Below are 23,795 nucleotides of genomic sequence, written 5' to 3' on the forward strand. Positions count from 1 at the left end.
TCACGAATAGAGGTGTTTTAGAGTGGAGGTTGTCGTCTTGAATTCAACGTCTGTAAGTCGTGCGATGAATATGGCAAACCAGGAAATTTTGGGGTCGTCGGCGAATCATTCGGCCGGGCCCGCAGCTCTACAAATTCATCTTTTATAGCAGCGTTCAAAGCCATTGAGCGATGAATTATTCATAAATGGGATCTGTTTACCCGTATGATTATTCCTCTTGCTAAAAAATATAATTCAAGCTGCACTGCGTGAATTCCATCCCCGTGCATCTCCAAGGCGGCGAATAAAGCAACTTCACGGCTTGCATCTCGAGCTTAGTCATCCATCTTGAAAATACATCACGTCACAACCGCACCTCTAACAGGGCAGTTCTCTCAATGAAAAACGACCAACTTTAAAGCCCAGCTTCTCACAATCATATAAAAAGGGCACCCAAACAACCCTCAGCATGGCCCCGACAGAAACCGCAGTCGAGAAATCCATAGCGGACCACCTCACCGAATGGGGCTGTAAGTTCTCCTCTTACACACGTCTCATCCCCAAATTCACAACCTGATATCGCACAACTAACTCTCACCAGCCTCATCCCTCCCCCCTCCCTGCTCGCAACCCTCATCACCGCCCTCCACGCCCGCCCCCTCCAGCCCCTGCCCCTCACGCTCTTCACCCCAACCCTCCTCTTCAGCTCCTACCTCAACCTCTCGGGCTACCCCACCGCCAGCGCGGGCCTCGCCGCCGCCTGGTCCGGCCTGTACGCGCTGCTGGCCCTGCGCCGGCGCCAGGGGCTGCGGGCGAAGCTGAGCATTCGGGGCGTGGTGCGCGGGACGGCGGTTGGGCTGGGCGCGGCGAATTGCGTGGCGGGCGGGTGGGTGTATATGCATGGGAGCAAGGATCGGGATAGGAAGGCCAGGGAGGAGAGGAATCGGTGGGGACAGTATGATGATAAATGAAAGGTTGAGTGTGAGGGTGTGAGGGAAAAGGGTTTGATGATGAACAGAAAAGGAGAAGAAAGGAGCGTTACATTGTACTATTACCAATATCGTTGCTGGGCCTAAACGCATGCATACATGTATATTATCACGACACAGAATGAAACACAAATCACAAATTACGCAGCTCGTATTGCCAATACATGTTTGTTTCGTATTGATCTTCTACCTACAGGGGCCAATGTTATAAACAAAAAAAGGCCACCAAAATTCGCAAACAATCCGCTGTTCTCAAGCAAACTAACAGGCTGGCAGTCTTGGGGATTCACTGCTTTCAGCCAAACGCTATCTAGTATACAGACATCTTGATACAAAAGAAAGGGACGAAAAAACCTTTGTGTAGTATCCATAAAATCCAACACTCGTTCCAATTCACCGCGCCAATAATAAAAGAGGATATTGCCAAAGAAAGAAAAAAGAAGACAAGATTCCACAAAGAAGGAAAATAAAAATAAAACGCCCATTGCGCAGATCATCTCAGCTCTTGAAGTTTCTGCGAGCCCAATTCCGTCTCCCAATCCCGATAAATATGGTTGAAAAGCACAAATCTGTACACCGGTCCTTGTACACAACACCAACACTGGTAAATCCTAAAAGCCCCGCTCTATATCTGCAGTATTATCCCAGGATTCTCTTGTCTTTCTCATCTTTGCAGATGATTCTGTCGGATTAACTTTTGTGAAAAAAGAAATAAAAGAAGAGTAACGTCGGACTTCTGGTCATGCAAAAGTCATGCCAAGTGAAGCTATTCAACGACGCTACTTTGTTGCCTTTGAGGCAGTGGTTTTGTTGGAGGGCTATTTGGTAATGCTGTCGCGGGCAATGACCATCCGAGAGCCAGACACTAGCCAGATGGCGGCGACACAAGCAGTGAACAAAACGGTCCTCATGAATGACCGGACTTGAACCGGGGTGAATCGCGAGCTTTCGCCGTGGAACGACCGAAGTGAGCTGATAGTCAGGGAGCCAGGTTCAAATCCGGTAATGTACTCGACGTCGCATTCCCGGATCTTCGGTTGAGCGTAGGTCTTGTATTCGTCAACGACACTGTCAAGGGTCCAGCCAGACAGCTTGCGGACGGCGGCGACGACGCAGCCGGTGCGGTGCTTGCCGTGGTTGCAGTGAACCAGAAGAGGGTAATTTCGGCGGTCCAGAACAACGTCGAGGATGGAGGACATTGTGCTTGAAGGAATGGCCTCCTTTTTTGTTCCCTTCATGTTGAAGATGATTTGCTGGATACCGTTGGCACCGACAAAGGACTCGAACTCGTGGTCGATTTCATCTCTCTTAACCAGTGTGCTATAGCGCTTGGTTAGCTATTGTACTGGGATATGGAGCGGATAAAACATACACTACCGTCTTCAACTTCAAGCCCTTCAAAAAGGCATAATCGTCTGCCTTTGGATAACTGCTGCGATAAACGCCAGGGACAACTACACCGAAGTTGATGGGTCGGCCCTCCATTGGAGCAAGGGGAAACTCGGGTGCGGGATCTGCGGTGATTGAGATGACTGATCCGGTTGCTGCAGCGGCTGATGTTAACGTTAGAATTCAATAAATAAGAAGAAAATCAAGAGCAAGAAGGCAGCTTACCAGAAATGGTACCAGCTTTGGGCAACATCGAGGACGTCGTCTGTTGGCTGGTGGCACGACGCTGGAAAAGAGGGCGAGCGTTTTCTTCAGATAGTAGCGATTCTGACACTGGACTCTGGGTTTTTATCCTTCTCGTTGCCAAGGACAAGCCTTCAATGACAAGATATGATTCGTCTGTGGGAAGCTGAGTTGGAAATAAATCGGGAGACTTGAAGGGCGCTGCTATCTCTGACGAGAAGAGTGGGATGTTGCTGTCGGGCAAAATGTCGAGTTCCATGCCGTTTTATTTATTCGTGGCGCCTTGTTTACACGCCTTTGTTTATCTTTGTCTTGTCGTCTAAAAGAGACTTTTTTTCTTTTTGTCTTTTTGGCTGATTGTACGTATGGAACTCTATATCGTCGGTTCAAGGTTCGGTGTGGCACTATGCGCGAATGGCGTCGGAACAAGCCCCGTGCTTTGTTGATAAGGGTTTGTATTTTCGAGAGATTGGCGTCGTAGAAAGGGCCAAAGGGGTTCTCAAAGTTCAGAGGACGTCTCGAAACAAAGAGATAGGGACAATGATGGAGCAAGGTGGCGTGGGTAGAGGCTGTTTGTGGTCGAGATTTTCCTGTGCTCGACTTTTTGCTGGCGTCGTTCTAGTTGAATAGGCGCAGGACGGGCAGCAGGTTACAGAAGGGTATTCCGTTTGGGAAATGTGAGCTGGAGTTGGGAAGCCATCGTGTCCGAGGGTTTATGGAGAAAGCGGGAGAGGCCAATGTAAAAGTACGAAGAGCTTCGGTCAGGAAGAACAGGCAAGGTCGCGTGGGAGGATGGTGGGAGGTGGGAAGATCGCATGCCCTGTTGAGACGATGCTGAGAGCTGTAAGTCGACGGAGACCGGGGCTCAGGTTTCAATTTTGGGGGGAATCCTTTGGGCCTAGCACAGCAACTGAACAGGCGAGCACAAGCCGTAGCTACCGGAGTCTGCGAGGCCGGTACTTGGGGGGGGACTTGGGCAGTACCTCGGGACATTGGCTGAATACGCCGTGGGAGCAGGGCAGTACAATCCAGCACAGAACGGCGTCGGCGTTACAGTGGTCCCCACCCCGAGCTGTCACTGCTCTCACAGGCTCTTCATACTCCTGAGCGCCAAGTTTCGGACCCGGAATTGGTAGCATCACAGTGGGGAGCCAGGGCAGCGCATTCACATGGTCACTTTGCGTACCGAGAAGGTACCCGCGCAGTAGAAGGGTGGGGTGCATTGCATAGCGCCTCGGGGGACCGTTTAGTGCATTCGCCTTCGCTGTACAGCACAGCATGGGCCTGTGCTTGCTGCGGTGGGCCCTGCATACAGTGCTCGTCGCAGCAATCCAGAGCCATCTCCGTGCCAGCCAGTTGGGTTCGGCCATTGGGGCCAATCTTAGCGTCTCCAGCGCAAGTCCTGTTCTTGGATCGCGGCTGCAGCGGACATGTCGGTAGGCCTAGAAGAGCAGAGAAAAGGAGCCCAAGAAAAGGGACTCTCGCGTCCTGTCCTGTCCAGGAAACCGCGGCTAGGTACCAAGTACCCAGCACGCGTGGCTTCAGTCTTTACACTGGACTCGTCTATGTTGGCACTTGGGTGTACCTTGCAGGGGAGGCTTACGAAGCAAGCAATGATTGACCTGGAATACCTGCTCGCGCAGCCTTAGCCAGTCCCCCGTTGCACTGAAAGCAGGTCGCCCGGTCGAATTGGAAGCATCCGCGGCGACGTCTGTGGCGAGTCTCAGAGGATTGTCGCTGCCTGCATGCACTGCGCAACGGCCATCACTTTTTTTTAGACGTGCCTGGGCCTGGCACCTGGTATGCATCCAAATTTACAGCCATGTACTGATGAAATCAGCCATCCAGCCTTGGGCTTTTCTCTACTTGAATGTCCTTTGGGCTGCTCGCATGGCGCTTTGGGCCGAGCAAGGAGAAAAAACCGGCCGACGAGGCACAATGGATTCGATAGCAGCTGCAAGTCTGACTTGTGGCTGCATATAATGATGCGTGGAGGCCGAAACGGGCCTCACGCGACTCGATACCTACTTCAATCCCATAGCTGTGTGGCCTCCTCTTGACAGCTCACCCAACCATTTTTTTTTTTTTTTATTTTTTTTTTTTTGTTAATTCTTAATCCTCCCACTGCCTGTTTAGAATCGTGTTTGTAGCCAGAAACGCCACTGAGGCAAAGACCGAAAGACTAAAGCCCGCGGCGCAGGGGGGCCCCAGCCTCGCCAGCTGCATCTAATTGGACCCTGAGACGCTTTTCGTCATGTCATTGAGCAACCCGAGATTTGCTGCGCGTCCGTTTTGATTCGCAGCAATATGCAGGTGTGTCTGCCCTTGCAAAGGCTACTTTGTAACGGTCTTCTTCACCAATGTCTGAAAGCGGAAATGACGCACGCGGGAGGTCACTGCAGGTCACGAGCGCAAGACGGACGCTGTGAGCTGTACACGCCAGTACGAAGGAAATAAAAGAAGCTGGAGCTCGGGATAAGCGCGAGGTCGAAATGAGTGCGGCCTCGTACGTCAATGGCGAGGAGGGGAGAAGAGAGAGAAAAAAAGGGACAGGCTTCTCCTCACGCACCCTCCATATTATGTGCCCCCCGCGCGGGCTGGAGAAGGATGAGGAGAAATGCTAGACAAGAAACAGGAATTATAAATAGAAGGATGCATGATGCTATCGATCCTCCCTCCCTACTTGGATCGCCAAAGTCAATTTCCAGCCACAAAGTGCGGCACATGAATCTCAGACATTGAATTTCTGTCTGGTTCCAGCCAGAGCAGTAAATCTCTCGTTAGGGGGCTTTCCAAGTGTGAGTTCCAACGAGTAGCAGAGAGCACGGAGTACAGAGCACAGAGCACCGAGCACAGGCACACAGGAGAACCCCCAACCCCCAACTTCCAACTTGGCAGCTTTGCACTAGGACAAGTACACGGGACTTGGGAGATGACATGTAGCCTCCACCCCACGTGCAAGATGCTGCTGTACTGTACTCGATTACGAACTGATGAATTCGAGACGACTCCACGGGCGGCGCCCCGTTGTTGGTTTCGGCGAGAAAGGAGCGCGTAGATCATGGTCCGGCACGGTGATTGAACTTGTCTCCCACAGATACGTTAGAATCTCAGTAAAAAAAATCTTTTGTGTATCGTACGATCCGGCACGCTGCATTCTGTAGCCACTTTAATGGAGCCTGCGCATGCCGTATGCGCGGAGCAGAAAATACTCGCCTCCAGCTGCGTGTATCAACCGAGAGCTGTGTCTTGCAACCTTCCTAATGTGCGATGCTGCAAACAATTCAAGTCGTCAAGCATGCATAAACTTTTAATCATTCCCGTCACCATTCGGTATTACACACCACAACAAGAATAATGAGTGCCTATTGGGTTGTATTATTGTATATTGCAGGTACATAATCCTGACGTGTCTATTCAGCCGCAGCCCACCAGGATCTATAATTACACCTAGGCCATGTACAAGAATGTAACTCGTCTGCCGTGCCGAATGCTACGATACAGGTCCAACGAGCCGTCACCTGATGACGGGGCATACAGGCTACCCAGCATGTACCTATTTTGTAAATATTACCATGTAAATCATGTAGTAGGTATTCATCTTTTCTCCGTGGAGAATAGGGGTTTCGCAAGATCTCAGCTGCATTTGCTCCGGCTCGGCTATCAAATGATGTGCTCTGCCGCTGTTGCTGCCGCTGTACATTATGCCCACAGCCCGTAAATTACGTGTGAGGCCATTAAGGCGCAGGCAGACTTGGAAAATACGTACCCGTGAGCCCGCAATCTGGGCCTTAATCTAAAATCTAAATAGAAAATGGAAGACGGATTGGTTCTAGCCGTGATTTATTCTTCGCCTCCAGCTCCATCTTTACGTCTTCCACAAGCCATCAATGGATCACTTTGATTACTATCAGTACCTCCAAATAAGTGCTAGCAGCAACATCTCGTCCGGCACTCGTACTTTGACCACACTACCTACCAGCCTGAATTACCAATCCGCTTTATTAATGCGCCAATTCCCATTTCCAGGGATACGGAGTTCGGGGCACTCTAATGCCACATATTCTTGGTTGGTGGTGTTTATAATACGGGGTAATGTCTCCGTAAATTAGGGCATCGGAAAATGGAATTGGACTGAGACACCACTGATCCACGCGACACAGTGCCGTATGCAGCGCATCAGAGACTTGCCCAGCTATAGCCGTGTCTGCGCAGCTGCAAGTATCTTCCCCAAATTCCATCCTTGCGACGCCTCTATCCCATACTGTACCTGACCCAACTCATTTATTCTCCTTTTTTTTCGTCCTTAGATTCCTCTTTGCCGCAGAGCAGTTTCAGCCACAGAAGCAAAGAGAGAGAAACGAGAAAATAAAAGGCAATTGGGCACCTGTGCACGCTTGTCACAAACTGGCAGCACCGAAATCTCGTCCCCCTGTTCAGGCGCTGGGCCACACGCGACAAGCTACCGGTTTTCGTCACCGACGACACGGCTCGACCGCAAACTAGTGGTCGATACAACCCAGCAGCTGCATTATTTTGCTTCGGGTGTTGGTTGATGAGGCTTTCGGCTGCAACGGGCCGGTAGGGAATCAGGAAACAAGGCCGAAAGGTGAGGTGTTGCTGATGCTGCCCTGTCGGAGGATGTTGGCATCAAAAGAAGATGCCCAATTTTGCGATGCAGTTACTCTTGCGAGGCCGAAGCGGCACCGATTCAAGTGCTGTTCTTGTTTCTGTCTTAGTCTCGGCCACGCAATTTGTATTTCCAATAGGCCGTGGCCACCAAAAAAAGTCTCCGCAGGCTTGAAGCGGAAATAAATAGTCGTGGCGCCAATGTCCGAGTCAGAAAGAGCGAAAAGAGCGAGAGACTGTGTGCGTCGTCGCTTTGGGATGGTTCCAAAAGGAAATCTTTAGCAATCTCTATTCGCTGCGAGGCTTTAGGCGCATGCAAGTGGGAACCTTCTTTTGGCTCTTTGTCTTGTCATTACTTCGGGTTTCTGGCCTTATATACCGGATGTACTCGTACGGGACCATCTGCATGTCTGCCGTCACGAGACATGAATGTCTTTTTCTCGCACTGCGGGACAAGGGATTGACGTGCAGATGCAGATGCAGGTGCCGATGCAGCGCCGCTTTCCAGCGCCCGTTGGCATCCTTGAAGTCTGACGAGCAAGCATCATAGGCTGCGTGTTTGGACGTTGCCATCATCTTCTGACCCGGTGCTTGCTGATGTGCATGCCCGTATTGGTAATCGTAATTGTAGTGCTAGCAGCATAAAACTTTGTAGAGTATGGCGTTTCTGATCAGAAAAGTATTCATTGTACATACTTGATCGTTATCAGATCAATAGCTGAGGTATGTAATCCATTCTCGTACATCCGGGGAGATGGCCGCTTCGCTCGCTAACCTCGCTACGCCATACACGTATATGCCTCCCAACATTACTAAACCTCGTCTCAATATCCAGTTCAGAAGATGTGAATACATGAAATGCCTTATTGAATTGACCAGCGCATATAACCCTTCTCCGTGCTCTCAATTGCTCTCCTCTCAAGACCTCACATCGTTGCAATGCGCTAAACCCAGCTTATACCCATGATCGTCTACTTGTATTCTGCTCTCCCCGACGTATTTCCCGAACAATCGCTGCGGCTTGCAGGCATTTGATTCCATAAACTGCCTGTTTTCCCACCATTCTCCAGTGCCGGAACTCACTGCCGTTCCCCAGCGGGGGTGAGAGACGCTCGATTGCCGGCTTCGGGGCTCACCCCCATTTGCCCTCGACTTCATCCCAGCTCTTCTCTCTCGTTTTGGAGATTCGAATGCAGAATACAAGTGCATACAACTATCTGGATCTCTGCGCATCGTGATACTGAGCTGTAATGTCTGCACCTCATTGCACTGCTTGGCACTGATTCTCTTCTACTCCCTGAGGCCATGTCAAACAATCTCGAAAATGAGCTTCATGCCACTGAGGTACGGCAAGTCGTTGCAGCCGATACGGGCGTTTTCGAAAAGTCGGTTCTAGAGCCTCCAGCGGAAGACACTCAGCCCCAGGCTCAGACAAAACCTCAAGATGACAACGCGCCCATAGATGGCGGGACTCAAGCATGGCTGCAAGTGGTGGCTTCGTTTATGCTCTACTTTAACCACCTGTATGCCTTATCAACCACCAACTAGCCCCCCAATTACAAAGACTTCAGAAAACATTTACTAACTCCATCATTTGATGGCGCTCAGAGGCCTGCTCAACAGCTTCGGCGCCTTCCAGTCATTCTACGAGACAGACCTCCTCAGGACCTCCTCCCCCCTCGGCCATCTCGTGGATCGGCTCCATCCAAATCTTCTGCCTCATGTCCGTTGGCGCCATCATCGGCCCCCTCTACGACGCAGGCTACTGCCGCGCCCTGCTCGCCGCCGGCACGCTGCTCGTCACGCTGGGCTTCATGTTCACCAGCATCAGCACCACCTACTGGCAGGTCCTGCTCGCGCAGGGCATCTGCCTCGGCCTGGGCACGTGCTGCCTCTCGATCCCGTCCATTGCCATCTTGCCCATGTACTTTAAGAAGAAGAGGGCTAGAGCCATGGGGCTGGCGACTGTCGGCAGCGGGCTTGGGTCGACGCTGTATCCCATCATGTTTCAGAATCTGCGGCCGCGGGTGGGCTTTGGCTGGACGGTGAGGATCATGGGGTTCTTGGCCTTTGTCATGTGTTGTTTTGCGTTACTGCTCATTCGGCCGAGGACGCCTGCGAAGAAGCCGGCGTGGCAGGAGAATGGCTTCTCGATTCGGTGGTTCTGGGACGCCTCGGCGATGAAAGAAAAGACGTTTTTGCTCTACAGCATCGCCATCTTTTTCAATAACCTGTCGTTTTTCAACCCGCCGTACTATTTAGAGAGCTACGCCACATCGCACGGCATGCAGGGCTCCGCTCTGGCTGCGTATTTACTGCCCATTCTCAACGCCTCGTCCCTCCCTGGCAGAATCATACCCTCATTCATTGCCGACGTGGTAGGCTCTCTGGATACGTACATTGTCGTGTGCGCCCTGAGCAGCACCAGCGTCTTCTACTGGATCAGCGTGACAAACGAGGCTGGCAATCTTGCCTTTGCCGTCTTGTACGGCTTCTGGTCCGGCAGCGTGGTGTCTCTCGGATCTGTGGTCCTGGCATCCATCACCCCGGACATGAGTCGCTTGGGGACGAGGCTGGGCATGGTGGCTATCCTCAAGGGTATCGGGTCGCTCATCGGTCCGCCGATTTCTGGTGCGATTTTGCGGAGCACGGGCAAGTATATTGGCATTCAGCTCTTTTCGGCGTGTGGCATTATGCTTACTTCTCTGCTTTCTATGGTTCTGCGGTTGGTTATAGCGAGGGCGTTGTTCAAGGTTGTGAGGGATGATGATGAGGCGTATGTAAATGCGAATCAGAAGACAAAGGCGGCTATTTCGGCTCAGGTTGTTGAAGAAGAAGGGAAAAACTAGACTGCTGAAATTGAAGTTGTCTGAAAGATTTGAATCTCAGTAAGTGTATATAGACGGTTGGGGATTTGTGGCTTTTCTCGGCATAGAGACAACATGGGAAGACTTTTACTAGTTTGATAGCCTATTGGGGTTTCAATTTGACTCTCCAAATACCCTCCTAATTTGCCTTTATAAGCTTAAGGCTTTCCGGTTCTACTCCTCTACAACCGCGCAATAAAGCAATATCCAACTCCTTCGTAAGCCTTCAAAATCAAAAGACCATTTCCTCTATCAGGAAACTGCGTATGCTCTATAACCAAACCCTTGGTCAAATCCATCAATCACGCTAAATGCATCTCGAGCATGTACTACGTACATTGCCTACATCTTCATCGTCCTTCTCTCTCAAGACACTTCATTTTTTGCATCATCATTTTGATATGTTTCCTATTTCGCAATTCGTATCGCAAATAAAGCGGGCGGATCCTACCACGAGAGTAGTACAGGATCAGTGACCCTTGTCCGGCTGAACAACCGATACCTACAAACTCGAAGGATTCGCCTCACTTAATAAGCAGTCCGATCGCACGCATCGTAACACAAAACCAACGTTGCTGTAAGCGGAAAATCAGAAGAAGAATAGAATACCATGGCATTACACAACAACGTTGTATATCGAGTTACACATACGCCACGGAATTAATACGCTTTTCGTCACATACTGTGGAGATATTCCACAGACAATCTTCCAGGCACCATATGCACACACTCACACTCCCCCCTGCAAGTCACCCAATACGGCAACGACACCCTCATCTAAGCAGCCACGCTGCATGCAACCCTCCAATCACCATGCGGATATTATAGTCCGGTTCGGTGCCTATTTATGTACATGTGGGCTAGTGGCATAGCACATACGTTAGCACCCAGCGTAAAGTACACTTGGATATACGCTGATAGGGTAGAATACGACAATCTGGCACATTAGCATGTACGTAGGATGGCATACATTGAGGCGCATTGCCATGCACGAGATGTGTGTGTCTGTCTGTGTGTGGGAGATGTCACATTCCGACCCTCTTCCTCCAAGTGACAGTGTACAGGGCTGAATCATGGCTGTTTTGACGTAGGCATGCGTTTGTCACCCAGAAAACGTGCCGTCTTTGCTCACCTTGTTCTCTTTTCTTGTTACGCCATACCCGCCCCAGGAATTCGGAATTTTAGGGTCTGGTTTCTTTGTAGCCAACAGCTGTTGGATGCGGGTGCCATTCGTGGGTGCCTAGGTAGAGAGGGTGTTGGTTAGAGATGGGTGAATGTCACGGGAAAGACTCATAGTAGGCTACAGTTTTTTTTTTAATGTGAAATGAGTCAAGTTCATGATCTCGTGACTGTATCCCATCTATGCGTCTCTTTTATCTACAAAATGGTGATTCATAAGAATGGTGCTTATAGATGGCTGCCTGTAATAGAGGGCATGGCAAACATGAGGTCATTCGGCCACTCGCTTGTATCAAAAGAAAATTCAAGGGTAACATTTGATCTAACTAGGCTAACTCCAAAGAAGAAGAAAATAAATAAAAACATGTAAAAACGCATCTATGCTGTGTCCAATCCCATGCCAATATCGTCCAATCATAAGCCCATTAATGGCATAGCGTCTATCGAAATAATACATAGCCTAATCAAGTAGTAACTTTAACCCCCAAGGCTGAATGCCAAGGTACGCCGCAGGAATCCTACGTCATCCATGCAGGCACATGGGGAAAATATGCAAGCAGGCAGAAAGCGGCAACGCAGAAAAGAAAAGAAAAATGAAAAGATGGAAGGAAATGAGAATGAAGGGGAAAAAAAACAAAGTCAAGGAAACTGATGAAAGGGGCAAGCCGAAAAAATGGTGTCGTAGTATACAAAGGGTTTTGGGTATTCAAAGTGTGAGTCTAGATGCTGTTGCATCACTCACTGACACAGCCCCAGAGCTAGCTCTAATATGGTATTCGCAAAAAACAAGACAAAGGGAAGAGGGGAAAAAAGAAATTAGACAAAAGAATCAGGAGACAAAGTAAAGAGGCCTCGTCACTGCTGATGTCCCCAATATCGGGGATCGTTTTGTTGCTCCTGATACTGCGAGTATTCGTCATAGTTTCCGTAGTACTCGTCCACGTAGTCTTGCGCATTGGAGCTGGACGCGCCCATGTAAGAGGAGCCGCCATATTGGCTGTGGGAGGGGTCCTGCCAGCTGCCTCCGGCGCCGTGTTGCTGCTGGCCGTAGTAAGAGCCGCCTCCGTAAACATCGGAGCCGGTGGCGCCGCCGCTGCCCTCAAGTGACAAGGAACGCAAGTCGAATCCGTCATCAGGGCTAAGCGTTGAGGGATCCAATCGGTCCAGAGCATCGCCGTAGCCATCGTCTCCTGATCGGGACTTGTACCTGCTGCTGCTGGACCCCCCGTGCTGAGAATGCTTGCTACTTCTGTGCGCTGAGGACTTGCCGGATCGGCTGCCAGGGCTGGTCTCGCCGCTGGCTGGCTCAAGGCCGCCGCGGCTATCAGTGGAATTTCTGCCGCTGGATCTTCTGCCTCCTCTGCGAGAGGGAGAGCGGGTATATTCGCAGCGGAGACGGCTGGCAATGCAGCGTTCACAACCGCTCTTCTCGCCACTACACTTGAGCTAGAAGGGGTATGATGGTTAGCGCCCGGTTCAACAAACTAAGTGGTTCAGTGGCTTCGGTATGGCTTCTGCGGCGTAATACCTTTTTAGCGTGGCAGTTGTTGCAAGCTTGGTGCTGGCTTGACCGGGCAGAGATGGGGTCAGAGGCTCGTCTGAGCTCCTGGACACTGTTGGTCTCTGGGTCGTACTTGAAGGTGTTGAACATGGCTACAGACTTGTAATCTGTTGATGAAAGCCGAATGTATGTACTGCAAGGGGAGAGCTGGATGTGTGATGGTCCTGATATAAAGAAAACAAAAACAGTATATTTGCTTTATCCAGATGCTATTGGTGTAAACGACAGAAGAATGACTGAGACTGTTGCGAGCTAGCAGAGTTTCCCATGGATATATCTTTGGTCAATAGCAGGGCAATGGAGCTTCTCCTGTCAGGTCAAGTAGATACAATTGGCCAAGCTGAATGTATAAATGTAGATGTTCGATGCAATGGTTCGATTACCTGTTAATTCAGGCCGAACAAAGGCCTCTTATATCTCGATAGCTGTGCTGGAGGATTGATCACAGCCAGCCAGGCAGCCGCGGGCCTGCTCCACCAGAGATGTCGTCTGGCTCGGGGCCACCCCTGGCACCCCTCCACGATCCCTCCACTCCGACTCGCCCCGAGGAGAAGAAGAGCCATTCTGGTGACGGCCAGATCGGTGCGGCGTCTGCGCCAAATCCGGGACCGCCAGCCCGTTTGGGCAATGCAGGGCGTGCGAGAGACGCAGGCGACGGGGCGTGTGAGACGAGTTTGCAGCCTGGCAGATGCTGTGCTGCAGAGCAAAAGCTGCGGCTGCAGATGCAAATCATGTGTTCGCAGAGACGCCGGAGAAAGGCTGAGATGGGTGGAAAGCGCCCAAGCTGCCGGCTCAGTCGCTGGAGTAGCGCCGCTGGTGCAGGAAAAGAATCCGGCGGCCGCGATTGGCCAATTGGCGCCTTTGTCAGCAGAACGGTGGGGCAAAAGGTAATGAGTGGTGGACAGAGTGGGGCCAAAACTAGGCTCCCGCGGGTGGGGCTGAAGAGAAGAGCAGCATGGCGTCTATTCAGTACACGTATTGCCATCAGCGAGGCTATCAATGCGAGGTACTCTTGCGACAGATGCTGCGTACACATGGCATGCCGGAGAAACTAGAGGAAAGCTGGCAATTACCTATGTAACCAGACAAAAGAACAGATTGAGAAGATGAGATTGAGCAAGACGGTAAAGAGGAACAGCGGGCAAAGTAAGAGTCACACCTTTCAGAGGGGTAAGTCCAGTATAGAGCTTGTTCCCAACTAAAGACCGGGTAGCTCCGGTCCCATGATGTCTTTTACCGCAAAACAGACGGACAGGCACAAACGTATTCTTTTCGATGGCCTTTTGGTACCAAATCACCAGTCGCCAAGCCCGGAATGACTCCCAGAGCGATCCGCCTAGGCAGTTGGCACACCTGCTACACCTACATACAGCACAGTCACCAAAATCCACACCCAGCGGCGAGCAGGATCTGAGACTCCCGGCGTGGCTTGTGTACTACAACAAAAGTTCGCAGGGGACACTAAGACGCTGTCCGTGGAAGACTCTAGCCGCCCAACCAACGAGGCATACATGCGGGCTTGCCATCGACCACGGCAGCTACCAAGACTAGACCATGGTAGTGGCGGTGCATCCGCGATTTGATTGGCATGGCTCCTCTGCCGTTTGCCGTTTGCCGTTTGCCCCATATGCACCTGCATGCGAGATGGAAATAAAGTTGAGGTAAAAAGGCAAGCGAGGTCAAAGTGAGGCTGTGGTACATGGTATCATGAGGTGTCGTGTAGTTGTGCACTAGGATGCGATGAACAAGACAGGTAGCAGGGCAAGGCAAAAGGCGAGGTGAATTCAAGTGAGGCTGCGGCCCGTCATATCCCGGCAATGAGGTATTAGTTATGATAGTGCGAGATTAATGATTAATTGAGGCAAAAGGGTCAAATAAAGCTCAAGTGAGGCTGTGATGAATCATCTCCTGGAAATGAGGTATTATACCCGAGATGTAGAAGAATGGTGGAAGATGATTGGCTGGATTGTTAAATTTGGCCATGAGGCGCCTTGGTCGAGAACAGAGGAGAAATCTGACTTGTTTGGTACACATGAAATGCCACATTTCCTGTACTTTGCATGCATCTACTTGCATACCTCTTGCATCGCCAAATGCAAGGTACGCACCCCCGCGACCATCGTGGTGGGATTGCATTGCCGCGTTGCAAGTTCGGATCTTCTTCGGTATGATGCATTTACGCCCCAGCTGGATTCAGTGCATGTTGTTCAGTCTCTTTCAGCTGCTATTGTCTTGTGCGATGAATAAAAATACTATTAATATTAATATTCAAAGAAAAGTGTTGGTGAAGTCGTCAGAAAACCTCGTTTTACCTATCAAAGACTCCTTATTTGGTGACCGAGAACGAACGCGAGCGTAACACACAACCCATCAACACAGCCATTCAACGGCGCCTGCGCCGCTCCGGTTTCCACTGCGCGAGTAAGCTAGACTTGCCTTTTTCAGTAATTTGGAGTATAGCCGTACAAGTAGCGCTGCTCGGTATGGCTGAGCCGGCTGGTGGCGCGGCTCCTCCAGTTCGTTGACCCTGCCACTCATGGACTGTACACCGTTTCATCCCTTGCTGATACTGATGCACTGGGCAAAACGAGCGGCGGAGTGAGTGTAGCACGCGTTTGGCTAATACAAGTACGTGTATGCTGTCATACGTATACTCTGCTGCATCCTCACGGAGTAAGCCCCGTAGGGCTGCAGCGGCGTACGACGCACCGTGACGAATTCATCCTACTCATTCGTTGTTTAATTTAAGTTTGTGCACCCCGATCATCAACTGTATCTTGATTGCGTAAGTAGAGTGCGAATACAAACAAGACTGTATAGAGGGGTGTTGGTGCAGTAGGAGTGGCAATCTCATCGCTGATCGTTGTCAATCTCGAGAGGAACAGGCGATGGCGTTCTGCTGATCCGCAGAGCGGTGGAAAGAGCGGACAGCCTTGGTCATTGATCAAAGCCGGCGCCTAGGCTATTTGGCGGATATATTGAAGACCGGCGATTTCCATTTCAGGTAAAAGACTCCTCCATCACTGGGTTGGATGAATATGCCTAACCAGTGCGCCTCAGAAGCGTCGAGTTGAGTTGCATATTGATGTATTCAACAGTCGATGAAAACAACTTTATCCTTAACCACCCATATATATAATATTGCTCAATAATTTTTTCTCTCAAATTCACAACCAGCAGTAGAGGGTGTAGTTTGTTGCCAGGTACACATTTCCAAACATGAGCTAAACTGGTCTCCCTGAAGGATCTCTGTCTCATCCCCTGGCTTTGGGCTTACCGGAAACAACTGTAGCGCAACCGAGGCATTCTGTCCAGACGTCGAAACAAAGCCAAGACCACCTCGTGTTAAATGTTGTTTCACACATTCTGTATCTTTCACCCCATTTTGATAAGACCGCCACATTATATAAAATACGAGAAAAACCCCCGTGCGATATGACAGGTGAATTGCCTCCAGCAATACGAGCTTTCAGACTTGGATCCGTCCTTTTTAAGTGTGGCTGGCCAGCGCCACAGCCGAAGCCCCATTCCGGGTAGCCTTTTCAGCCAGCTCGGATCCGAAACTGCATGTACATGTACGTGCTCACTTACATCTGCAGCAGAAAGACATGTTAGTGTGTTGAAACGCACCCTTCCTTTTTTTAGAGCGTACATGTTCTACTAGCATGGTCTCCCTTGCTTGAATGCATGCAACCACCTGCATATCATGCACGACGTCGGCATCTTCCACGTCGCAATACGAAGTCTTATAAACTTAAATCCTGTAAATGATTTACTATAAGCAAGAATACAGGGGTTTCGGGAACCCGAGGACACGTGCTCTTGTTTCAATGGGTTGGAATAAAACAGCTGTCAACCTTACCGAGGCTATAATCGCACAATGCTGAATAAAAGTCGTGTAAAAAGGTGTTCTTGAGTCATTGATACGGGAGGGACCGAATAGACATGCTGGGGTTGATGGACCTGTGGTTGGCACTTTTTCAAGTCCACGTAGCAATTGCCCGAGTCCCAGGCAGAGCAGCAAAAAGTTCCCGTGTCTGAATCAAGCGGAGTAAATGCATGAGCCGATTCTGGCCAAGGTTAGAAGCGTTTCCCAAAACTAGCAATCGCAAATGAATTTTTACCAAGGAGAAAGAAGTTGAGAAAACCGTATCAAGACGAATTCTAGTGTCGCTGTCAACTGCTGTCAAACTGCGGCTGTTCCCACCCCCTGCTGTGTTGCCTAAATAAAAGTGGATTCGTGAGTCACGGGTAGATCTCGTTTCAACGACTTATACCGTAGATGTGGTCGAGATTGCTGTTTACCAATCAAACAACCCTGGTTCTTGTTCTCTGCATTCTATAATCGTGGCATCATCGTGTGGAGAAGCTGCATTTGCCCGGGAGATGAGCATCGGAGATTTTTTTCACAGGCGTTATCTGTGTGTGGTGATGCTGACTGGTGGAACTATTTGGGGGTTGCAAGTCAAACTGCTGCGAACTCATGCAACCGCTCTGTTAGGGCGGGCGCTTAAAAGGATGAATTCGAGTCTGTTGATACCTATTAAACACAATGGACACCATATGTTATGAAAAAGGGCTGCGCAAGCTGTAACATGATAAATTCTACCTAATGAAACCGTGTTCTCTCTATATCTATAACGCCTAGTATAAATCATGACTTCTCCCCTGTCTCCAATTATTCTGCCTTGTAACAAGCAACAAGCAACCCAAACAATACACTTAGGGGTGACGATGGCGGTGACTGTGGCCCTGGTTGTGACTGTGGCCGTGATTGTGACTGTGGCTGTGGCCGCGACCGCGGCCGCGACCGTGACTGTGACTGTGACTGTGATCGTGATCATGATCGTGACCGTGGCCGTGGCCGTGACCGTGCCCATGGCTATGATCTTTTTCCTTGACAATGAGATGCCGGCAGTCTTTCCTCAGCTCATCCAAACTGACATCATACTCCAGAGGTTCCTCAATGGTTCCGGTAGTCCATCGCACAAACACTTGGTTATTCTTTACTTCCTCATCGCGGGATAAGATCCAAGAGACAATATCGTGGGCGCGGGCCTGGGGCGAGACTTCAATATCATACGTCTCTCCATAACGGTGCCATCTTGAACCCTCAGTCTTATCAATTACCGTGAGGGTGAAGGGCTTGGGTTCTTCAGGCGGAGGCGGACCATAGAGGTATTGGCCGTTGATGCATGGAGGAGCAAGCACATGTTTCCAGCCGGGAACCTCTGTGGTGCATGGAATCACCCGGCAGCCATTGAAAATAGCGTTTGTCATGGCGGTTGGCATGGCGGTTGGCGTAGGAGGGTAGAAGCAGACCATTTGTGGCCCTAATGGTTCTTCCTCCTTGTCCTTTTTGGCGACATGTCCGTTACCGGGTCTTCGACTTTTGTAAAAGTCGCGATTGTCAGACCCGTGATCATGATCATGATCATGATCTTCATGGTGACTGTCATATCCGTCACTATCGTAATCATCGTAACCGCCGAGGGAACGTCGTCGTTCTCGGCGGCGTACGACCTTGCGCTTGTAGTAGCGCTCTTCCGACTCTCTGTGGTATCGACGAGACATCATTGTGGTGGCCGTTGACTTTCTCTTGAGAAAGTTGAACATATATTTGAAGGTGAAGAAGATGTTTGGACTGTGGCGATGAATGTAGTTGCTTCAGTGCGGATGCTGAGTGTTGGATTATGTTCTTTTCCATGATGCCTTCTTCTTCTTAAATACTTCAACTTGGAAACCTGGGCTGAATATTTCTCTTGTTTTGGAGACATTTCACTCCACGCCATGGTAACAAAAAGCTTTAATCAATCAAAAGCTGGGCGTAATAATAGAATAAAATGATGCATGTGAACAGCTCTCTTTGAAGCATCTTGTTTGTGTAGCCTGTCAAACCGGCTAGTGGACCATGGAAATAGGCCAGCTAGTGGAGTAGAATTTGCGGTTCGCATCATCTGTGAGAGAAATCCTTGTGTTATTATGAAACTGCTACAAAGAGTGGTTGTTCCTACAATGTGGTAGGGCCCAAGGCAGTGGTGCTTTTTACAGAGCTGTGATTGGCCCCCATCAACACAAAGAAGCGCTTACACGGTAAAGCCTGGGTTTCCACGTGAGCGCATCAAAAAGAAAGAAGGACAAAAGAAGAAGATAGTAGAGTTGCTATTTTGGTCACGCTTTCAACTTGGCTACTCCGATGAAACAAATTTGTTTGCCGAAACCTGAGAAACAAACCGGCTTCAACAAGGCATTCGCCAATCGAAAGCCCCGGAAGCAAAAAGAAGCTGCGGCGTGATTGGCGTTATCGTTAGTCTTTATCTGGCTTTGGAGCGGGGCAGCCAGATTCGGCCCCATACGCCACCCGGAAAAAAGGTGTTGCCCGCCCGGAAAAGGCCAGCGAGGCTTCCCCAAAAAGTCTCCAACGGCGCAATTCCATCCACCTACTTTGTCCTTTGGAACCTGCATCTCTCTCACAGGCCAGCACCGAGGCTCTTCCTTTTTGTTGTTTGTTTGTAATTCCATTTAGTTGATTTGGAGCATCACTGCGGTTGCAGTCGTCGTCACAATGGGTATCAGTCCGCAAATGTAAGTGTGCCGCCGACTTGATTTGCTTTGTTTTGTCGTGGCGAAAAGGAACAAAGGGAGGAGGAGAAGGAGAAGGCCTCGTCGGAGTTGATGGCGCGAAACAATTGCCGCGTGACAGATGCGCATTCAAGCAGCTCGCTAACTTCCTGGATCAGCACCAACCTCATGATCATCCTTGGTATGATGCAAGTCACCAAGAAGATCCCCTTTGAAGATGAGAACGTGCTCAACATTGTTCGCGCCGTCTACATTGGCAGCAACCTCATCATCGCCGGTATTTACTTCTACATCCAGCTCCAGATCAACAAGAAGAAGGGTAAGGGCAATTTCCATTCCTCAGATTACAGCAGCACGCGAGACGGATCCTCGACGCCGAGTGTTTGTCGCTTGACTATTCAATGACTGCTGCTAACACGGGCATCTCTCCCAGACATGACCACCCTCAAGTACGTTGAGCCCGCACCGATGGGCTCTTCCGAAGAGGGCAAGCTCGTCACCACCACGATCTGCGCCTACGACCTTAACCAGCTTCGCCAGGCCTGGCGTGGCCAGCTGATGGGTGTCGCCATGATGTCCTTCATGCACCTCTACATGAAGTACACCAACCCCCCTGGTCATTCAGAGCATCATCCCCGTCAAGTCCGTCATCGAGAGCAACCTGTTCAAGATCCATGTCCTCGGCCACGCTGCCTCTGGCGACCTCAAGCGACCCTTCAAGCAGGCCCAGGGCTTCATGAGCGCCATGCAGCAGGGAGGCGGCTCTGTCCAGAGCGATAAGAAGGCTGTCGAGGCCGCTGAGAAGGCTGGCCGCGGCGGTGCCAAAGAGGAGTAAAATGGGCATCTACATGTTATACACGGGATGTACCATGATGGGGCATGTCATAAAAGTGGCTCATTGGGCGCGAATCTGGATTGAAAACGTGTATTACCTTTTTTTGGGACGCCTTGGACCATATTTATTAGCTTGTAATACCTAAATTCTCCATCTCTCGCATAATATTTCCCGATGCAAGCAATCTGGTTCCGGCGCGGCAGGCTTGAGATTCTCCTCTTGATCGAGCGCTAAAATGATCTCTGCCACTCAAGCCATGCTCTAATTGTTCCTTCAATCCTATAGATAGGATTGTAAAACCGGTTTGCGTATAGCTAGCACATGCCAAATATCGCGGTCTTATGTAATGAGTCAAGTCACGTTTTCTCGCGTTAAGTGGCGATTTGCCGTGTCGACTTTTGCCCCTCCAAATGGCGTCAACCGTGTTTGAAGACTCTCACACTTCAACTAACTCATGTGCACAATCCCCTGTATAGGCCTTGAGCTGCCATTCTGCTTTGACGATTGATTATACTCACTATACATTATACCCTTTGGTTTCTTTTTATCTTTGTTGGTTTTATTCTGCATCCACGATGGAGCGTCCAGTCACGCCCCCGGCTGCCTCGGACGGACAGAGAGCTGCTTCGTCGCAGACCCCAGAAATGGTCAGACGCATTGTATGTTGTCCGCCGGCTTTCATTAACGAGTTCCTCGGCTGACTGGATTTCTTGATACCCTACAGGGAGAGAGTCGGCTTCGTGCCAAAGCCATCCGCGAACAACGGGAGGCCGAACAGAGAGCCGCAGGAACGGCAGTAGCGCTACCCAAATCGGCGGCTGGATTCATACCTACGGAAAATGTTCACGTTTCGAAGCTTGCGAATGGAAAGCGACCGTACAACGACATTTCAACTGGCGATATTGCTGAAGGCAACAACCGCGATGGCCGCAACATGGGGGACGAGGCGGCTTTGAAACCGGCGCGCAAGTTCACCAAATTCGTAGACTACAACATGAGCTCGATGACAGACACAAAAGGCGGCTTTCTTTCCATGGAAGACGATCCCAACAACTATGCGCTGGGCGCTCAGAGGCCAGGGCAGCCAGATGAACAGAGACCAAAGGGAATGACTATCCAGGAATGGGAGAAGCAAAAGACCATACAAAACCTAAAGAGACTAAAAGCAGGGCCTTTTGAGCCTGGCATTAGCGTTTTGGATGACCAAAAGGCGAGAAAAAAGTGCAGAGAGTGCAACAGCCTGGAAATAGACTTTGTATGGGAAGAAGTTTTCCATATCTGCGTGTGCAACAACTGCAAGGATAAATACCCTGAAAAGTACTCTCTATTAACAAAGACGGAGTGCAAAGAAGATTATCTTTTGACAGATCGTAAGTTACACTTTTTGCTATTCTGTACCGGGTTTTAGAAATCACGATACTGACGAGACGCTTGACAGCTGAGCTGCGAGATCCCGAGCTGCTTCCTCATCTGAACAAGCCAAACCCGCACAAATCTCACTGGCACGACATGATGCTCTTTCTGCGTTTTCAGGTGGAGGAATACGCCCTCGGTACGAAATGGGGCTCGGCAGAGGCACTGGACGCGGAATATGAAAGGCGCGAGACACAAAAGAAGGCGCGCAAAGAAGCCAAGTTCAAGGAGAAACTACTGGACTTGAAGCGGAAGACGAGAACAGAAGCATTTCGACGACAAGCAGGGGCGCTGGGCAACAAAAATGGGGCACCGAGCAAATTTGGCGATGCCGTGGGAGGAGGCGGCCGTCATGTGCATGAATGGGGACGGACGGTCGAGAACGAAGAGGGGATGACGGTCAAGACTTGTGTAACGTGCGGAATGGAGGTGGAGGAACTGGAATTCTGATCTGACGATGCAGCTTGTTAAACGACGCAACTACAGATGGATCCAACTGCATGACCTGGCTACGATTCGGCATACCTTCTTGCAACGCAAATCCGCAAGATCTACTGGCACCAAAGCTGACGCAAACGCGCTTGTCGGCTACAAGCCAATATTTTCTCGCCGGTTGCCTAGAATCGACCGTCCAACAAAAGCTTATAGCAATTGTTTGCCAAAAGCTCTCATCGGCAGTCCCATCAACACCATTGTCAGAGAGCTATCTATTCAGATGTGTAGCGATGATGTGAAAGTCGTTGCATATGTGACAGTTAATACAGGGCCAAACATGTGTTTCTCTACTTGGGAATCACAACAGAACATACTGAAGTCACACGCAAAAGCATTAGCCGGCGGCTACGACACGTCACGACTACCAGCACTCGTCTGCAGATGCATGTTGGGAGCTCTTTACTTCTGGTGACCAACACTCCTCAAAATGCTCATCAGGATTAAGCGATCGGGGATAGATTTGACTGTACCGACATCATCTGCCAGATACGAAACGAGATTGAGAATAAATATGCACATTCCATCACACATCAATCACTCATACGCGGCTCGGAGAGAAAAATGATCAGGTAACATTCTCTCTCGCCTCTTATAGCTGCTTTTGGCTGCCGTAGGGCTGTGCCACGCTGATTCATTCCCCATTCTGGCTCCCGTGCTGCAGCAGCGCAAGACACGGAGCAGAATCACCGAGAACGTACTGCTCCTTTTCGATGCACGGAGCAGCAGCAGCGCTGGGAGCTCATAAGCTTATGCTGGACCGCAGAGACCATCCGGGTCACCGGAACCTATACCATGCCTATACATGTGATGCGGCGATCGACCGCTACTCCAGTCTTTGGTAAGGTAAATTTGATCGGATACTCTGACAAGCGTTGCGCGTTATGCTCTCTCTTCCCTACACTTGGTAGATTTATGTAGATTTCATATTTAATTTTACTCCGAATTACGATGGCTTGGAATGACTGACCTACAGCTTTGACGACGAGTGAGACGCCATGTCGTGTGGTTGGGTGAAGCTCCTGGTTGATACGAGCAATTGTTTGCCCCTCGTTGCCTTTTGAAGTGACGGTCTATAATCAGGTGGCGACGTCTGTTGGACGTTGCTTTCCATGGGCTCACGGCACTCGTTTAGCGATGTTGATCTCGTTATTCCCTTATGTTTCTTGCGCGCCTAATTCCTTTCTTTATCACATCGCATACATACGAACATACGCAAAGCAATAACAACGGCATCCGATCACCTCGTTCCGTTCATAAACGAGATTAAGGAATGTCATCTTCTGGGTGATGGCTGGTTCTCCTTTATTTTTACTTCTCTTTTCTCGAAAACCAAATATGCAACTCCTAGAAACTGTTCACCTTCACCACGCCACTTGGAGCATCAAAAGGTTATAAGAAAACGGTCAACAAAGGAGCAACTGAAGACAATGCCAGCAGCATGTGCAAAGCGATCCAATCGCGGACGGTCCGATAACACACTTGCTGGCTGAGTTCTCCACAAGGCCAGCCAGCACGACCAGGGGCCAACAATAAAGCCGTATGTGGCCTTGCAAATCAGAGCCTGGTCCAACGCTCGGTTCCTGGTGCGCCCAGGGCTCCAATTCTCCATTGAAAAGGCGGCACAGAACGCCCTC

General features: G+C 50.1%; 8 protein-coding genes across 8 annotated transcripts; 5 read left to right on the forward strand and 3 right to left on the reverse strand.

Annotated features, from left to right (window-relative positions):
* The first annotated feature begins 131 nt into the window (after nt 1–131).
* On the forward strand, nt 132–1,123 carry TrAtP1_009376 (uncharacterized protein). Its single transcript, XM_014091506.2, has 2 exons — nt 132–509; nt 581–1,123. The coding sequence occupies exons 1-2, from the start codon at nt 502–504 to the stop codon at nt 948–950; spliced, it is 378 nt and encodes a 125-aa protein (XP_013946981.2). The 5' UTR covers nt 132–501; the 3' UTR covers nt 951–1,123.
* Nucleotides 1,123–3,430, reverse strand: TrAtP1_009377 (uncharacterized protein). Its single transcript, XM_066114259.1, has 3 exons — nt 2,583–3,430; nt 2,341–2,512; nt 1,123–2,288 (listed from the first exon to the last, which is right to left on the reverse strand). Exons 1-3 carry the CDS (start codon nt 2,857–2,859, stop codon nt 1,787–1,789), a joined length of 951 nt encoding a protein of 316 aa, XP_065970353.1. The 5' UTR covers nt 2,860–3,430; the 3' UTR covers nt 1,123–1,786.
* Nucleotides 3,431–8,534: 5,104 nt separating this feature from the next.
* TrAtP1_009378 (uncharacterized protein) lies at nt 8,535–8,777 on the forward strand (the record flags this gene model as incomplete). Its single annotated transcript, XM_066114260.1, has 1 exon — nt 8,535–8,777. The coding sequence occupies one exon, from the start codon at nt 8,535–8,537 to the stop codon at nt 8,775–8,777; it is 243 nt and encodes an 80-aa protein (XP_065970354.1).
* A 173-nt stretch (nt 8,778–8,950) lies between these two features.
* On the forward strand, nt 8,951–10,078 carry TrAtP1_009379 (uncharacterized protein; the record flags this gene model as incomplete). The annotated part of the gene is made up of 1 exon (XM_066114261.1): nt 8,951–10,078. The coding sequence occupies one exon, from the start codon at nt 8,951–8,953 to the stop codon at nt 10,076–10,078; it is 1,128 nt and encodes a 375-aa protein (XP_065970355.1).
* A 2,052-nt stretch (nt 10,079–12,130) lies between these two features.
* Nucleotides 12,131–12,926, reverse strand: TrAtP1_009380 (uncharacterized protein; the record flags this gene model as incomplete). The annotated part of the gene is made up of 2 exons (XM_014091501.2): nt 12,131–12,721; nt 12,804–12,926. The coding sequence occupies 2 exons, from the start codon at nt 12,924–12,926 to the stop codon at nt 12,131–12,133; spliced, it is 714 nt and encodes a 237-aa protein (XP_013946976.2).
* A 4,492-nt stretch (nt 12,927–17,418) lies between these two features.
* Nucleotides 17,419–19,092, reverse strand: TrAtP1_009381 (uncharacterized protein). The gene is made up of 2 exons (XM_066114262.1): nt 18,851–19,092; nt 17,419–18,793 (listed from the first exon to the last, which is right to left on the reverse strand). The coding sequence occupies exon 2, from the start codon at nt 18,450–18,452 to the stop codon at nt 17,559–17,561; it is 894 nt and encodes a 297-aa protein (XP_065970356.1). The 5' UTR covers nt 18,453–18,793; nt 18,851–19,092; the 3' UTR covers nt 17,419–17,558.
* Nucleotides 19,093–19,275: 183 nt separating this feature from the next.
* Nucleotides 19,276–20,579, forward strand: TrAtP1_009382 (uncharacterized protein). The gene is made up of 3 exons (XM_014091499.2): nt 19,276–19,421; nt 19,577–19,737; nt 19,852–20,579. Exons 1-3 carry the CDS (start codon nt 19,402–19,404, stop codon nt 20,196–20,198), a joined length of 528 nt encoding a protein of 175 aa, XP_013946974.2. The 5' UTR covers nt 19,276–19,401; the 3' UTR covers nt 20,199–20,579.
* A 103-nt stretch (nt 20,580–20,682) lies between these two features.
* TrAtP1_009383 (uncharacterized protein) lies at nt 20,683–23,118 on the forward strand. The gene is made up of 3 exons (XM_014091498.2): nt 20,683–20,912; nt 20,978–21,623; nt 21,692–23,118. The coding sequence occupies exons 1-3, from the start codon at nt 20,829–20,831 to the stop codon at nt 22,114–22,116; spliced, it is 1,155 nt and encodes a 384-aa protein (XP_013946973.2). The 5' UTR covers nt 20,683–20,828; the 3' UTR covers nt 22,117–23,118.
* The last annotated feature ends 677 nt before the right edge of the window (nt 23,119–23,795 follow it).

The sequence above is a fragment of the Trichoderma atroviride genome, chromosome 5, assembly GCF_020647795.1.
Source record: "Trichoderma atroviride chromosome 5, complete sequence".
Classification (NCBI taxonomy): Eukaryota; Fungi; Ascomycota; class Sordariomycetes; order Hypocreales; family Hypocreaceae; genus Trichoderma; species Trichoderma atroviride.

Bases quoted from the DNA above. Each gene is read 5' to 3' on its own strand.
- TrAtP1_009382 (XM_014091499.2), top strand. From the start codon at position 19,402: ATGGGTATCAGTCCGCAAAT. The intron at 19,422-19,576 runs GTAAGTGTGCCG...TTCCTGGATCAG, and splicing joins ATGGGTATCAGTCCGCAAAT to CACCAACCTCATGATCATCC. The intron at 19,738-19,851 runs GTAAGGGCAATT...CATCTCTCCCAG, and splicing joins CCAGATCAACAAGAAGAAGG to ACATGACCACCCTCAAGTAC.
- TrAtP1_009383 (XM_014091498.2), top strand. From the start codon at position 20,829: ATGGAGCGTCCAGTCACGCCCCCGGCTGCCTCGGACGGACAGAGAGCT. The intron at 20,913-20,977 runs GTATGTTGTCCG...GATACCCTACAG, and splicing joins CAGAAATGGTCAGACGCATT to GGAGAGAGTCGGCTTCGTGC. The intron at 21,624-21,691 runs GTAAGTTACACT...GACGCTTGACAG, and splicing joins AGATTATCTTTTGACAGATC to CTGAGCTGCGAGATCCCGAG.
- TrAtP1_009381 (XM_066114262.1), bottom strand. From the start codon at position 18,452: ATGTTCAACTTTCTCAAGAGAAAGTCAACGGCCACCACAATGATGTCT.
- TrAtP1_009377 (XM_066114259.1), bottom strand. From the start codon at position 2,859: ATGGAACTCGACATTTTGCCCGACAGCAACATCCCACTCTTCTCGTCA. The intron at 2,513-2,582 runs GTAAGCTGCCTT...CAGCCGCTGCAG, and splicing joins CAAAGCTGGTACCATTTCTG to CAACCGGATCAGTCATCTCA. The intron at 2,289-2,340 runs GTATGTTTTATC...CAAGCGCTATAG, and splicing joins TTGAAGTTGAAGACGGTAGT to CACACTGGTTAAGAGAGATG.